Genomic DNA, 17655 nt, shown 5'->3' with positions numbered 1-17655 from the left:
AGAGAAGACTAAAACAAAAACACATGAAAGTGTTCACGGTAACTGTTTCTGGATAATGAAAATATTTCATTTCCTTTTCTTACACTTACCAACATTCTAATGTTTCTACAATGGAGATGGATTTTTTATAAAAAGAAAAATCTTAAAAGACATTTATTTAATCATCAATACCCTAAATATTAATCATTTTCCTTTTCATTTAGGTATATATATGTATGGGGTGGGTACTGGGGATCAAACTCACAAGCTCATGCTTGCTAGGTAACTTGTGCCACTGAACTAAATTCCCAGCCTCTTAAGTCCACATTCCTTTTTTTTTTTTTTTTTAATGTGGTGGTGGGGGAGGTGTTACCGGGGATCAAACTCACAACCTAGTGCTTGCCAGATAGATGATTATGACACTGAGCTAAATTCCGGCCTATGTCCATATTCTATGTGCTTCTAGGTTAAGTAAACTACCATAAATACATGTATATATGGTAAACCTGAAATACAGGAAGGAATATACCAGATAAAAAGGATGTCACAGAGACCTATGTCCACCCACAAAACATATGTCTACCAGCAGAGGGCATGTGAGTCTGTCATGTGCTGAGTAGTTGGCAACTTTGTTCCTCTCCACTAAGGACCTTCTCATTGTCTAGCACAGGAACAAATACAAACATTTTTCAACTCCTCCAAAATAACAATCGCTTTTATCATCTCTACTATTTAAGAAATAAGTAATGTCATCCAGAAAACTGTGCATTTTAAACTGATCCCTGTATTCTTTAACTACAAACCAGAATGACAACCTGAACTTCACTTTCATGTAACACGAATACAGCCACGCACAGAAGGTTTGCTTTGAGGCTGCTCATGCCCTTACCTGAAGGTTGGGCTGTGCGTGTGTAGGCAGGAAGGGCTGGCCTGGGCCGGGCAGGAATGGCTGTCTTGGAGGAATGAAAGGCCTGGTAGTGGCAGACCCTGGCTGGCTGAAGTGCAGGATCCCCACTGGTCCTGGGGGTTGCAAGGCTGGTCGCACAGGCCTTTCTCTCGGGAACACCGGCTGCTGTCCTTGCTGATTAAATGCTGGTCCCGGCTGAGTGAACGGTAAGGGACTCTGCGCAGGAACAGGATGGCTGCTGTTCAGAAGCGTGGGAGGTGGTGGAGGTGGAGGGGGGCTGCGCTGTTCCAGAAACAGATGACTAGGGAACCTCGGTTCACCTGAAACTGAACAGCAAGACAGCAATGTCTTCTGCTTAGAAAAATCACACACTGCTTAGGAAAGATTTATGAACTGTCCTGCCACAAATGTGGGTATGGCATGGCTGTTTAGAAAGAATCCTTGACTTGTTTGTTTCTATACTGCTTTGCAGGTCATTTTCTATAAGCAATTTCCTCCTGTATATAATATCCTCACATTTTAGATACCAATACTATTCAATGTGAATATCAGAAATGATAGGCAGAAGGGTCACCGCACAAAATCTGAGACCCTTAACATAGCCCTTGGGAGCTAAACCAACTTTCAAGTAACCAGGTTTGTAAGTAAGCAAAGCTTCTGCGCTCATGCTGCATCTGCCATCCCTTCCCTGTGTACCTCCCAAGAAGAATGGATCACGATCCTGTGGCGGGGGTGGGGCTCTCCACTGGTCCTGGAGAGGAAGTCGTGGGGGCTGGCTAAAATTGTTGGGAACAGGTCCAGGTGTATGCTGTGGAAACTCCGGGGGACCCTACAGAACAGCAATGGGAAAAATAGGATAAAAGACAGAAAAATACCCTGTAATTTCCCAAAATATATACACGGTTCTATGTTTTCCTCTGAAAATACCATACAACATACATATATAAATGACATGTTATACCAAGTTATTCTGCCATATGAATAAATAGTCCAAAAAAATACAGCATGAAAAAGTAATTCAATGTTTTAATATTATTACGGTGTTACAAGAGTATTATTTTTAAGCTGATTGAAATCCACGCAATTATTGACCTTCTATGCAAAAGACTAAATGTCTACTTGGAAATTTCATGACATTTATCTTCTCAAAGATGGTATTCTTTGCTATCTATTTAACATGACCATAAGCTACAGCTATGAACCTGCTTTACTTCAAGAAAAAAGAAAAAAGAAATTCAATTTGTACCCTAACAAAAGCCTGAAATCTTTGACATAACAGAAAAATGTGAATATTTAAAGAAACCAAGTTACAATGAGAAATACTAAACGGTTGAATTCCTTTGGATAAAAGATATGAAATAAATACATAGAATAACATTTTTCAATAGCTCCTTAACTCTGACTCAACACAGAGTTCATCTTCCAGGTGTCCTTTCAAATACTGATAATTTTTAAAACATCATATTTGCACAGCAGCAGCACTTACAGTTTGTCCCAATTACTAACTTCTCCAAAAAGAAATAGTTAATTGTTAGCTGGGCTATTTTGCACTATCACGGCACCCTTTGGAGCTGAGCCAGCATTCCTCAGCTTTTCATAATCGTGCTTCTTACCAACTGGTAATTTCGGAATTCTACATGCCTGGCATCTCCTTGAAAAGCCTGCTCTGCCCTGCTCCCGAGGCACTGCAAGAACACTGCAAAATATTCACTCACCAAACCAGAAACCCAGAAGACTGCTAGCTAGCTACAAGTGACAAAGAAGCTAAACTTAATACAAACATAGCATCCTTATGAAAACACAAGTATTAGGAACTTCGTGAAAGATGTGGAACATAAGGCCTCAAAGCTCAAATTCTTGCAGGGTTTCTTTAGCACTTTACGTAAAACCAAGGAAATCCTCACCATGCAAGGTGGGGACTAGCGTGTCTCACTCTACACAGAGAATCGATGAAGATATAACCAAAGTGGGAATTGTTCCCAAGGAATCTAAGAGCAAAAAGGGGGAATCTGGGTCAAACACTCATGTTTTGTTAGAAAGGCTTTTCACTCTTATAAACATGTGCCCTTAATCATAATACTCAGACTGCTGTGTGCAGTGCTTTGGATATGGACAGTCTTTAATATTTTTACTTTGATAAAATGTTAGAAAAATTATTTCAAACAAATTATCGTGTGGTTACCTTTTAAATCTGCAGGAGTCCCAGTGGACTTGCCTAATTTTTCCCAAGGACAAATTCTTGTTTAAAGAGTATCAGAGGTCAGATGTGGTAATATACACTTGTAATCCTAGCACTCAGGAGGCTGAGGCAGGAGGATCACTGCTATTTAGAGGCAGCCCGGGCTATGAAGTTGAGTTCAAGGCTAGTCTAAACTGCATAGTGAGATCATGCCTCACAGTAAATAAATAAACAAGTAGTCTCACTTTTTATGTGAAGTCAATGAAATACACAGGATGCACATGCCATGTGTACCAAAAACAATTTTTGTGTTTTACAGGTAACTTAAATGTTCTACTTATAAACACAGCAAGAGTATTCCACCTTTAGTTTTCTATTTCAACGTATTTCTGACATTTGCAAGTTGGGCAGTCCTAATCTGAAACCTCAAAATCTGGAACTGTTTTTATTTACATGTTAAAGTTTTCAGATTCTAGAGTATTTTAGATTTCAGATTTTGGCAGCAGGGTTGCTCAATGAGTAAAGTCCATGGTAAATATTCCAACACCTGAAAACCTCCAACATGTGAAAGGCTTCTAATCCCACCCATTTTGGGTAAGGAATATTCAGGCTGTGGAGGCATTTCTAAACATTCATGATGACAACAGAGCGGTAATCGAAGTTTCCATGTTATTTCTTTTTATAAATGTCTTGATGGTATGAGGACTAAAATCCATTTTTTTTTTTTTTTTTTTTTTTTGGCACCAGGGATCAAACTCATAACCTTGTACTTGCCAGGCAGACAATTATACTGCTGAGCTAACCCCCGACCCTGAAGTTTCCATGTTATTTCAAAAGTATGTTTAAATAGTTTTTGGGGTGTTGTTTTTGTTCTGTTTTTTTGGGTACTGGGGATTGAACTCTCAACCTCATGCTTGGCAGGCAGGCACTTACACTGCTGAGCTAAATCCTCAGTCCTTAAATGTTTTTTACAGTGATCCAGTCTGGCCTCTCAGCTGTGGAGAAGTTCACCGCATTGAAGCCAATTAGTAATTTTGCCCCTGGTAAAAACCCTTCCCTGATTAAGCAGCCCATTTTCTTAAAACTGTGTAGAGGCACACTTAATTAGACTTCTTTCTGGAGGGGACTCAAGGGAGAGCCTTCAAACAGGTAAGCAGAAAAGAAATCAGTAAGATTCATTAAAACAACACTACAAGCATAAAACCATACAGCGAAACTATACTACCAAGTAGCTAAAAGGCACAATACCCCATCCTTGAAACCAGCTAACAGTGTGGTACCTTGGTTCATGAACATTTTTGTTTGCAATTTGGTTCACAAACAAAAGTGCCTGGCAATATTTTGCTTTTCTTTGCAAAGTCTAAATCAAGTAACGAACATGACCACGGCCATTTTTTCCACACAAACATAAATGTGCCCATCTTTTCTAAAATCATGAGACAAATTAAGTTCATGAACACACTACTGAATCTGTATTTATAAAATAAGTTGTTCAAATTTAGAATCTAAAAGATTTAAGCAAAATACACAAATTTTATTGTTTTAGCTGAAAACAGGAAAATCAGTACCAGTATCTGCAATCATACGAAAAACTATTTTCAACCTTTTTGTGTATGTGTGGCGGGGCGGGGCGGGGCGGGGTCCCCTCACTAAATAGCCCAGGCTGGCCTTGAACTCCTGATGATCTTCCTGTCACAGCCTATTTCTCCAGTTTTTAAAGTTTCATGATAAATGACTATTTTTGTCCAATGAGTCCTGGTCATTTACAAGTGGGTTAGTTTTCTCTGCACTGAACCACTGAACAGGACCACGCGATGTGAGTCTTGCTGGGATGGATTTCTATCAGCATAGGGCGATTTATCAGTCCAACTCAAACATCCCCCATGACTGCAGGGCTGTGCAGTCAGCAGGAGGACCACCACTTATCAAGGACTGTCCGAAACAGACTATCCAGGACTGCAGTGTCTAACAACTAAGAACCCAGGAAGCATTCAATGTGCTTTGAATCATGGAGCAAGGTAAAAGATAAGTCATGAGTGTTTCAAGGCATGGTTTAGTTATCACACACCAGGTACAAGATGGTAGCTGGACTGGGCCACGGAGAAGGAACCCTGGGGACAGCCATGGCCATGGAAAAGGGAGTCCTGAGATGAGGTACAAGTCCCAGGGTCTGGGGCTTGGGGTGCTCACCAAGAGGTTATTGAAATAAAGGGCCAACTTTCTTGGCTTTCCGGTTTACACTGAGGGAGCCAGAGAAGTCGATCCAAACCAAGAACCACACATTCCCAACCCAACAGTCACAGATGACTACAGTGATTCTCACAAAGTTTAAGTAACCACTTTGTGAATCCAACACGAGCCAGTCAGCTTGCAGGTATCTACTCTGAAGCAAGGACCAGAGGAGGCATGCTGGCAGAACCCAAAAGCTCTGGTCTGAGGATTAGGCCTTCTATCACACCATCCACTGCAGGCCCCCAACTTCATCAACACACAGCCAGGAAGCTGGTGCACACAGCAGGCAGCAAGTCACCACGAACTCCTGGTCACATCACTATCTCAGTATTCTAACATCTTTATTCAGTCAACAGCATGCGAGATTTCAATACTTGAGAAACAAGCTGAAGACTTCACATGTTCCTTCAGTCAGAATAGAAGGAACTAGTTGGGAGTTTTGACCCATATAATAGAACTCTTACCAAATGACTACATTTGGGGATTTTAAAAAAACAACTCTTTCCTTCCTTCGATATAAAAGTACTGTCTACCTTGATGTTGGAATTATGGATTCTGGCAATGTCACTATAGTGCATACAAATTCTGAGGTTCCATCTACCTCTTTGAAGATAATCACTCTACTGCCTCAGCCCAAAAAATGTCAAATAACTACAGAAATTGGCCTGCATTCAAACCCTTAGTCTAGAGACTTCATTTTATGTCCCCCACCTCCTTCTTGGCCAGTGACTGACTCCCTGCTCCTCATAGTTTGCTCCAGAGACCCACCCTGACACCAGCCATGGATAACCCAAGCATCCTGCTTCTCTGCCCTTCTCGTGCTAGACTGCTAAAGGCTGCAGGCTCACCATGGCACCAAGGAATCACCAAGAGTTCATAATACTTTTCACTGGGCCCCCCATGTCACCAGCAGTCCCCCATCATTTTCCCCCCAAGCATCATGCTGCCTGGACCACACTGCTCAGATGTCCCCTCCTCTGGGCCCCCGCACCCTGTCACACTCCAGCTGCCTTTTCTGCAATGACTGATGTGCTTGCTGCCCACTTTCAGCTGCTATCTATTTGTGTAAAAGAGAGAAAAACATGAATTGTCACTGTACTACTACGTGTGGCTGTATTTTCCTAAGCAGCACTGGAACAGCATGTTTCCTTATAACTGATCTGTGGGTAGACTCTCAGTCTTGCTACACTCAGCACCTCTAGGGCTCAGAACTTGTTAGCTATCGGGGTCACCTCTGTAATAGTGAGCTGAGAAAAACATGTAACAGAAGGACAAGAAGCATACCAAATGCTTGCTGGGAGAGGAAGAGAATCTTCCTGGAGCTACTTCAACTTACCAAGTACTAGAAACCAGTATTACTCAATGTGAAAACCTTTATCATATTAAAATTCTACAGGCTTACTCTAAGAATTCACTGGGAGCTCAGCTACACCCTCCCAGCCTTTGGAGAGTGGACCACCACAGTGCAGTGTAAAAGACTGCTGGGCCACTGCTGCATCGCCAGCAGATGCCAGGCAGGACTCCTTCTCAGGGCAGCCTTTTCCTCTAGGCTGTCAGTGCAGCCAGGAAGGGTTTGCTAACTGCCTCGCTTTTACTCCTGACCTTTCTGTCTTTGTTCCTTAGTACAAAAGGCCCAGTACTTGTTCCCAAAATTCTTACTGAGCTCAAGGGGAGCTGGAAGTGTGTTGGACCCATATGAACCTGTACTACTTGTACTGTAACTGCACAGAGCTATGGGTCTGGAGAGTGCCGGTCACTGCTCAGGCAGGGCCTTCCCAAACCCTTTGCCTCCCGCCCTGATAGTTAATTTCAAGTCCTACAGAAAGGTTTTCTCATCCTAGATAAAGCAAAATGTAACTAGGAAAGCAGACTGGCTCCCACTCCACTGCTGAGTGCCAACCTGAGAAGTTTTGATTTTCCATTTTATACAGCTTGGGATCAGGGAAAGGGACTTTCCTTCACTCTCGTCCACCCTGCTCTCAAAGGATGCTGCTACTGAATCAGAACAACTCAGGAAAGCTGACAGATGACTTTCCCATAAAGACTTCAAACTGCCTGCAAACAAGATATGTTACTTTCTGGGTCTCTAAGTGCTACCAGATTCTCTGGAAGATTATTCTAAATATTCATAATTTTAAAGATACTTTCTTATATTAAAATGAAGATATACTGGGATATCAAATCTTATCTCCCTTGAAACCTTAATATGGTGATTTTCTCTTCATCAAACCTTCCCTTTTACTAAGTAACCCTGTGCTGTCTAAAGGCACATTTGATGGAATTTAAATGTGAAGCATAAAAGTCCCCAATTCTCTCATGGTAGTTTTCCATACTCACACTCATGGAATATGAAAGCTTTTAGAACTTAAAAGTAGTATTTTGCAAAACTTTAACTTCCAAACAACCCTAAGTATTCAGCAAAGAAAGCAGCAGTCAGAAGCAGGCTGCAAGCAACACCTGCTCCAAAGGGAAGGGGGCAGAGCTCAGGCTGACAAACACTCTCCTCCACTACCACCTCCCAATAGCAGCCCTGAGCAAGTGACTGGGCCTTCACCTGCTCATTTATAAAACAGGGTTAACATCAGCACCCATCTCAGGGGAAAAGCAGAGTACTTCGATCCTAGCCCATAAAACAACAAAAATCTATCATGTATGTTGTTACCATTTTCATATGCCTCTTTTACAGAAGACAATCTAGGCTGTGAAGAAAAACTACATATGGCTTCTAACAAACTCCACAATTCTATAAAGCGGAAGACAAATTGGTATAGATCCCTCTTCTGTACACTCATTTCTGTATTCAAATACAAATTTTTTACGAAGGGACCATCAAACCCCAGCAACTTTTGTCTCTTAAAGCTCTCCAGTCCACTCCAATTTCTCTTGGTCCATTGCTGGCAAAGACCACGTTCATCTTATACATTAACATGCTTCCTTACTTGGCACAGTGCCGGCACACATAATGTCATGGATACTTCATGATAAATGAACAGGTTATTTCTATATCGAGATCATACCAGCCTTGTGTTCTAAACCTCAGAGTACTACAGTATGTTTTATAAAAACTGGCTAACTGCAAAGTGGAGTGGATCGTGCCTGTAATCCCAGCATTCGAGGAAGCTGAGGCAAGATGATTCCAAATTCAAAAGCACTCTGGGCAATTTAGTGAGACCCTGTCTCAAAAAGGCTAGAGATTTAGCTCATGACAAAGGCCCTAGGTTCAATCCCCAGTACCAAAAACAAACTAAAATTCAGTTACTTAAAAGCACAGGGATATTTACTGAGTGGCAGAATGGAGGGAGGAAGGAGAGCAGTCAAGATGTACTGAGTGAGGCTTTCATGTGGTGTGGACTGAGACACAGAGTGTACCAGCACCATCCAGAGCCAAGAAGTAGGTCTATCCCAGTCTCTGGAACTTTCATTTCTGTAACCATCTAACATCGCTGGAAAGGAAATAGGAAAACAGACATAGAGACTGAGTTCTTCCCATTGCCACTATGCCAATTTTTAGAGACAACAACAGTTCTTCAAGAATGAAAGTCACCCAGATGGTCTGTGGTGTCCACTTCCACACTGGCCAAGGACCCTGGCCTTGGCCTCTTTGGCCAGCCTCTTTGGCTCTCTGTAGATCTAACTGGAGCCTCACGCACGTAAGATGCATGACACTGACAAAACCATGCAGAGTAAAGGCCTTCTCTTCAAACTCAGTGCTTATACTAAATGTACACATCCCTGCCTCACTCCCATACACACCCTCAAGGTATTTTGCAAGGTCAAATCCTCAACTTAAATATAGGTTAACAGACCTGGACTACATTCAGAAATTGCTCAAAGAAAAGAGAAATATAGCAGGAGCAAGCTTGTATAATGGAAAAATTTCATCCCCATCTAACACAGTATGTGCATACTTAATAAGATTCTCTGAATTTGCCTAAAGTGCTAGATAATGGCTTCATGTCTACAGATGGAGGTTAAAAGAAAATGATCTTGCTGCTGCTACAAGAACATGAGTGCTAATACATACTGATGCAGACAGTTGCTATCTGGCTTTCCCTAGTCCTGAGTCCCTGGTCCCCAGGACGAGACTGCTGGGACTCCCTTACATATGTTCCTGAGTCCCGTTGTGTTCTGAGCATCACCTGGGTTCCAGCAGGGTCATGTGCTCATGGGACCAGATTGGGGTAAAGTGAATGTGTACAGTCTCAGGCTTGGCAGTTAAAATTTTCACATGCGATCCTCTTCTCCCAGTTGCCTGTGAACACAGAAGCCACTGAGGACAGAGAAAAAAATGACCTCCATGCAACAGGAATGGTATCAAGCTATAAGAGGCCTGTGCTACAAGCTCCGTCTACACCAACAGATGTTCACGGCACAGACTCTAGGGCAGCGGTAGCAAACCTACAGCATGCGTGCTGCAGCAGATTGTGTTACTAAAAGGTCTGAAGGGTTCATCATCACTGTTCTAGTGCAAAGGCCTCGGCCTGGTAGCTGCCTTATCTTTGAGAACTGCCAGACAAAGAGGAGGTGAGGGGTCACTGTCACAGCACACTGCCCCCAGTTCACAACTCTCAGTAGACTCGTGCCCAAGACGAGGCTGAGACTTACATCTCTTACCCCAAAGCACTCTTCTCCCTCCTTGCTCCATGTCCCTCCTGTCTTGCTTCCTTGAAGCCCTCACATAATCACAGACACCCAATGCCCATCTCATACTGTGCTTCTGCTATCCTAAGGCTCAACCCATTTTACTGCTGCTTTTAGCATATTCCTGGGGTTTCTAGGGAGCATGGAGCCTCTATGCCAGCTCCTTCCATCTTTGAGGTGCTTCTGACAGCATGCATCCCTGCCTACCTTTGTCTGGAATAGGTAAGTGTATTCAGTATGGTTTGGTAGAAAAAAAAAAATGGGTTTTGAAAACATAAGAGAGCTAATGTGCCAGCCAAGAAGTTTCTCACTTTTATGCAAAAAAAAAAAAAAAAAAAAAAACCAAAAACACTTGGCTTTTTAAAGTCAGTGTTGAGTTTCTTTTGACATGAGCCTCACTCACTCACATCTCAATCCACAAGAGCCGCAGTATCAGGCTGACAAAATACAACTCAAAGATACACAGCCTGTACAAGTTACTTTTCCTCGTGTGACGCAGACTCAAGTTTCCACAATCACAGGTGACTGCCCTGTGCTCCATCATCAGCGAAGAGCCCCAACCTCCAGACTCATGCCATCTCTTACAATGTTTCTACTGAGACACACCTGTCTTCCGTTAATGCTATGGAAACCAAGGTCCCTAAGTCTGCTGTTCAGGATGCAGGACGCTCTGATATGATCACTTCTTTAGTAATGTCTCTCATCTCTAAGGGTAATGAATAAGTAGTTCTCTCTACCAATGCAAAATTACTTCAAGACTGTGAGTTGTGACTACTTCACTTAATAGAATTTTATAGTACTAATGTAATTCTACCTTTGGAGAGGAAAAGACTACTCTAATACTTTCAAACAATTGTTCTGTTTTTCCTTTAATATCCCTTTAAAAAGTCAAGGTAAGAAATTGTCATTCTCTCATAATTCTTACACAAATTGTACTTTCACTTTTTTGCATCTCTTGTTAATTACATGATGTTATCTATATTAATCCTATTCAAGTAGAACTGATAACTTCAGTTACGAAAAAAAGATGGAAACTTTGCATAAATTGCTTAGCACAAAGTTAATCGTATAAAGCTTAGAATAAAAAGGCTCCAAGAGCTATTATGTGACTTATCTGCTTCCTTAACAGGATCGGTCAGTGTGTTTTAATAAGACTAATTAAACACCTTAACAATGTCATTGAAACTTCATGAATCTTTCAATAAATTACAACCGTCTCTATAACATGTTTTCATTTATTAATCTCACTTAAAATGCCAAGAACTATTTAAGAAACCAATTGATACTTAAGAACAACTCTCAGTTAATTCTGATTAAATGGGTTAAATGCAAACACTAAAGACTACCAGTGACCCCTGACATAATTAAAATTACAACCTTCTATCACAGTATGTTAATCCTCTTATCTCAGCATTCTTCACAGATTCTTTTACCTCCTAGGCTGTGCCTTGTTTAAATACCTACACTCATTTTCCTCGGAGGCACTGTTATATTTATGAAGGCTTACTAAACATTTTGAAAAGACATATATGCTTAGTGCAAAGTACCAAGTTTCAAAAAGTCTAGTACTGCTGTGCTAGGACTTAGATATTAAAACAGCACCACTAGTTCAAGCAACGAAACCAGAGCACTCATTACAAGATGAAAAACCGCTTCTGTGGCACAGAAATAATGCTTATGCTAAAGTCAGTAAAGACTACCTATACCCTTTCACAAATGAAAGTCTTGTACTCCAGCACCTCCCACTGTGTTCTTGCTGAAACCACCTCATTCACAACAGGTCCTACCAGTAAATAGCCCACTTGAGCACTGAGAGACTGGCAGAGTCTCACAGGAGTTAGATTCGCTTCTTGGATTCCATCCCTGTTAACACAGCTTACAAATGTGCATTTTAACACTTAGATGCTACTACATAAAAATGAAAAGAGAACGGACAGTGATAGACTATCTCAGTTCTAGTGCTACCTACTGTACAGTCATGTCAACTTAGGCAATGACTCTTTCCAAGACTGTTTCCCAATCTGTAAAATGAGAACAATGACACCTTGCTTCTCCATAAAGTTGTTAGACATGGATGAATAAAATGTGAAATGCTGTCATCACTGCATGTTTCTCGTTCACCACTGATATTCACAAAATATACCTTAAAGACTATTTCCTGTTCAAAAAAATTTCAATATATATCAACAGAAAGCACAGTTTAAAATTTTCATTCTGTGAACTTATGCATTCCATGACCTATAATCATCTTCCCAGACATTGACAGACAAGCTGTGTACACACAAATGGTTCTAACAGTGAACAGATACACAAATCATGCATATACACACTGAAATAGCACACGGCATTAAATAAAGGCATGTTTCTAATAGATGGAACACCAGTGAGGCTCAGATGCCAAATACTCCACAAGGAAAGTCATACTCCAAACAGAATGTGCTGCAAGACTTCATTTGTATCACAAAATTACAGGAACAGAGAACATCAGGGGTTGCCCCAGGTGGGGCAGTAGCACAAAAATAATACAGGTGGAATCTTGGAGCGAAGGAACTATGTTCTCTATCACCCCTGTGGCAGTTACACAACTACAGGTGTGGCCAGAATTCAGAGACCAGTGCAAGACTGATCTTATGGAAGAACTATGTTCTGATACCCTTAGGATCTCTTTCAAAGCTTATCAAAAAAAAAAAAAAAAAAAAAAAAACCCAACACTAAACAGATTTATGAGTCCTCAAAAACATCTAGGAAAATAAATACTAAAACAGAAAAAAAAAAAAAAACCAAACCCCCAAAATCGGTGTCCTGTGTACAATACCTCAAAAACCAGATCACAGGATTTTGCTGGCAAACAAAGGAAGGGAGTCTAAGACTCAAAATGGTATTGTTGCCAGACAGTTCTAGGTTACGTGATTAAATTGCAGATGAGCAAACTGTATTTAAAACTTATGTCTAACTTATACAGCATTATAATCTGAACAGGATTTATGGAAAACTATTATCAATGTTAAGTTTCACTCAGCCAAAAAGTAAACGAAAGTTTATCATATATTTTTATCATATAATATGGTTTTTGCAGAGAAGCTCAATGACAGACACCAGTTTAATAGGATTGCAGTGAATACTCCCTGTCCTTTTGACTTTTAGTGACCTTTAACCCAGCCCTATCTCCACCCAATACCATGTACTCTGACGGTATAGTGAGTCGAGTTAAAGGGTTACTGAATTTGATAAATCACCTTCTTTAATAGCTGTTACCACCTTGTTTAGCTGCTCCTGTTACTGCTGCAAATGGGAATTCATTGATATGATTAAATTTGATGGTATGATAATGTATGGTAATCATGATTAATCAGAAACCCAGGAGCAAGTGGAGGATGTTGGGTATTATGTCACCTGCATTTTAAACTGCATCTTCTTTTTGCAAGTCTGACAACATTTGACAGCTGAAGGATCTTCTACCATATTCTCTTGCTACTACTCACAGATTTGATAAGAAAAAATGCCTATCATTCTTTTCTTACCTTAAGTGTTAGTAATTACAAAGCATTTGGGCATGTTGTTAAAAAGCATCCAAAAACAAGACCTTCTTTTCTAGATAGAATGAAATCTGGATTCTCAGCTGCAAAAGCCATAATCAGAAAGAAATGTGATTTGATGCAGCAGTCTCCTCAGACATGATTTGCATGAAATGGTGTTTAGGACACATCCAGTGGGTGTCAATCACCGCCACCTGATACCACACACTATAGTGCAGCCCATACTCCTGTGATGCACTGGGATGACACAGCAAATGACAGCACCAACCTCCTGCTGCTCTACCTAAGTAACCACGTAACTGCTAAGGAGACTCATTCAAACTTACCAGCACAGCAGTCTCTTAAAACACAACTTTGATTTTTACTTTAAAAAAAGAGCATTAGGAAATTATTCAACTGGCTAACAAAGACATCCTCATTTACCCAACAATACAAAACAAAAAGACTACTAAAATGCCTTAGGTCAAGAATCTTGAAAATATGGGTTACTTGGAGTTTACTCAGAAAAACAGCAATTGTATAGGAAGACAACAAAAAGTAAACTGGAATAATCTCAAAGTAACACTTTAAAATATTTCAACAATTGACATTTTCATGTTCCTTTCAGTAAGCAAGCTTCAGAAACACTTTCTTCAAAGACAAAAACGTTAGTGGAAAATCTATAAGGAAAGGGCTAATAATTTTATATTAATGACAAAAATGCCAGGGAAAGCCTCTGTAGAAAAAGAAACTAATCAGATTATTAGCATATAAAACAAAGGACACATGGGACTGAAACAATTCAGATTGAAATGTAGTTTCCATATGTGAGGCACTAGAAAATTCACTGCAAACACACTTTCCTTCTTTCCTAATCAACAAAACACAGAAACAAATGCTTTGTGAGATCACATCTAGAGGTCCTGACTTGAATACAATTAGATAGCAGAAGCAGCAAACAGTCAAAAAAGCAGACCTGGGAATTCCCTGATATACGCTACTTCCCGTATCCATTGGTTCATGTTAGCCTTCGTTACTGGTAAAGGAGGAGAAGGAGATGAAAAAAGAATTGAGATGCATTATGTACATGCACCACTCCCCATAAAGAATGTTACCATTATGAACTGGAAAAATGGACTATAGTTAGGAAAATTTTTACATTACAAAGCTTAATATTCTGGCAGAAAAATGAAATGAAAAAGTCATCCCTGATATGGTATTAACTGAGATACAGTTTATATTTGCGAAAGAGATTCATAGCTCTGATTGGAAAAAATGGGCACTGGAAATAAAAGTTTAAGAAGAAACATCTTAGCACTAATAGCTGTATCCGTAACTAAAATTAAGTACATGAATATAATTTTTACTGGCAGCCAACTTACAAAATGCTTCACAGAATTCCCTAAATGAGTAAAAGGATTAGAACCACATCCAGTGCAAAGGCTAACATGACCAAAAAAACTGAGTGCCAAGAGCTGAAACTTATTTCTTTCAAAATAATAAAAATAAGGATCCTTTTATTACGGCATTTGCCACTCTGACATTAAATTTTTTGTTTTAAAAATTACATACTCAATTCTCTAAGTAATAGACACTTATGGGAAATTAAAATGTTAGTTTTACTCTATTGAATTTAGCCTAAAATGTCATATTTTGATCTAGGATTTGAATTTTTAAAAATAATGTTGGAAAAAAAAAATAAGGTCGGCTGGGGTTTATTAGATCAGTTGGGGATGTGGCTTGGTGATGGAGAATACTTGCCTACCGTGCATGAGATCCCAGGTTCAATTCCCAGTACTGCAGAATAATAATGTTAATGATTCCATAAAACATGTTTCACACCAGGTTGTCTATAATTATTTAAAAACTGGAAGCATGGCCTGGGGGATCCGCTCGAGGCAGAATGCTCCTCTAGCCCTAGTTCCAAGGGTTGGGGTGAGGGAGTACTGAGGCATTATCACTTAGGAAAGTATCCGGACAACCCAGCTCTAAATTAAGAATTACTAAAGTTTTCACGTTAACTGCCAAACTAAGTTGACTTTCAAGCAAGTGAAGTATACCACTCCTGGGGAAAATAAGGAAAACCTTAGCAAAAGTGACAAATCTAAGATCCTTAAGGTTTAGAAATCTAGTGCTACTTCTGTCTACTGTCTATCATCTCTCTTTCTCAAGTAGGATACAGAGCTGAGTTTGTTGCAGTTCATGGTATACAACATAACTCTTATATGCCTTTAAAAACAACAGAAGTAAAACATAACTATTAAAATATACATCATTCTATGACAGGCTTCTCTTCAGTGGCAAAGTAACTCAGAATTAGCATTAAATCCCTTTGTATACCTATTCCACAACTCCATGTTTGGACCTTCTGTCGTCAAGGCCCTTGGCTGAGTCTGCAACCACTGAGCACAGGATGACAGGGGACCTGTGCAGAGGTTCACCCACAGACCTTTGCCAGACACCACACAAATACAGGGAAATGTATGGCCTAACAGGTCAACTGTGCATACACCTTGTCCTCATAGCGACGGAGCCTGAAAAGGGTCAAACTGGGCAATGACAAGATGACAATGGCCCTCACTTTGCTCAATTGACAATTTCATGCCAACTAGTACAAAAACGTTCAACTGAAACCTGGTTTTATGTACCAGGGAAATAATGACTCAAAAATCCTATGTTAAAAAAAATCTAGGGGCTAGGGATTTAGCTCAGCGGCATAAGTGCCTGCCTTGCAAGCGGGCCGTCGTGAGTTCGATCCCCGGTACCGACAAAAAGACAAAAAAAAAAAAAAATCTAGGTTTCCTAACTTGAATGTTTTATTAAACTTCAGTGTAATGAATACTGATTGTGCCCAACTACTGAAGAATAGAGTCAGAGTCTACAGAGAACCCAGCCAGTAACACATCCCCACTGAGCTTTGTACAACACAGTCTTCATGATTTTTATACACAAGTGAACATCAGCTTAAAGCTCTAAGTTAGGTTCCACTTAATTATACTTGGACCTTTTACTGACTGGTACCACACAGAGCACTTGGCATAAGTAGACCCTTGATAGATGTTTACAAAATTAAATTCACATTCATAGCAAACAAGTTTAATCTAGTCGTATAAAAGAAAAAAATAATTTTATTTCACCAAGATCTGGCTTAAGTAAAATTACAGGAGACAGCATAGCGTTTATCTTTCTCCCTAAATAGGTCTGATGGACTTATTAAAAACATAATACTTCTGCATTTTTAAGAAAATAAGATTGCACATTCCATTATTTTCTCTAAGGGAGACTGATGACAGAAGCAAGTACACCACTACATCCTACAGCAAAAGTACACTGTAACTTCAGCCTCAGGGCCAGGAGCTGGGGCAGACAGAAAAGCAGAGGTCAGACGGCGACACCAACCTGTCGTTCCCTGCTAGCCCAGGCATTCCCAATCACACGCACTTCTTGCCTCAAACACAGAACACCCGCCAAGAACATTTCCAGTGGAAGTTCAACAATATTTACTACCCTCAGAATCTCTAAAACTTAAAAACTAAGTTCTATTTCTCATGCAAATTATCTTTTATTTTCCTCTTAACACTCTCAAAATACGTTTTTCTTCTAGCATTTGATACAATTTTACTTGCACAATTGATAAAGTAAATAAAAATTGTAACTAATACTCCTTTTATATTAGTAAGCACACTTTTACAAAAGTACCAATAATATACAATGCTTTATGTTTCTCTCTTACAACTATAATTGCCTTTTACATCAAATTGTATCTCTATGCAAATAAAATATGACAAGTCAATGATTTCAACAAAGATGTTCACAATCCTGAGAAAGGGCAAAAAGTACTTAAAATGTTAGTGCTTTATATTAACTAGCAGGTGAACTACTTCCTTAGAAAACAATATATCTAATGGCTAAAATGACACATTAGCCTTTGGCAACACTATTACTAACCTCAGCTATTTTTAAATAAGCCCTCTGAATATATTTTTAAAGATTTAAAACAAAAACAAACTTTCAGAACTTGGTTAGTAATCTAAAGAATTTAGCAAATATAGGAAAAGATCAAAAAGAACTAACTTTGGAAACCACAATATAATTCGTAACAAATCAAGAAGGCCTTAAAAAAACACTCAGAGCCTTAAATCCAGCACACAGTTTACTTTTGTGATACTGCCTAATTATATACACAGGTGTCTCATTTAAAC

The 17655-nt window shown here is 39.8% G+C and overlaps 1 protein-coding gene across 6 annotated transcripts in view; it reads right to left on the bottom strand.

The window, feature by feature from the left end:
* Nucleotides 1–17655, bottom strand: part of Rbm33 (RNA binding motif protein 33) — a 106610-nt gene that overhangs the window by 30488 nt on the left and 58467 nt on the right. For all 6 annotated transcript variants that reach the window (XM_003469779.4, XM_063250828.1, XM_063250829.1 and 3 more), the window contains 2 exons: nt 1583–1715; nt 869–1212 (listed from right to left, as the gene is read on the bottom strand). In XM_003469779.4, coding sequence (XP_003469827.3) covers nt 869–1212; nt 1583–1715 — 477 coding nt within the window. The remainder of the gene's footprint in view (nt 1–868; nt 1213–1582; nt 1716–17655) is intronic.

This window comes from Cavia porcellus, unplaced genomic scaffold (genome assembly GCF_034190915.1).
Source record: "Cavia porcellus strain 051 isolate PalLab524CR breed Dunkin Hartley unplaced genomic scaffold, mCavPor4.1 scaffold_6, whole genome shotgun sequence".
NCBI classification, from domain to species: Eukaryota; Metazoa; Chordata; class Mammalia; order Rodentia; family Caviidae; genus Cavia; species Cavia porcellus.
This window is presented reverse-complemented; position numbering and strand designations above follow the sequence as displayed.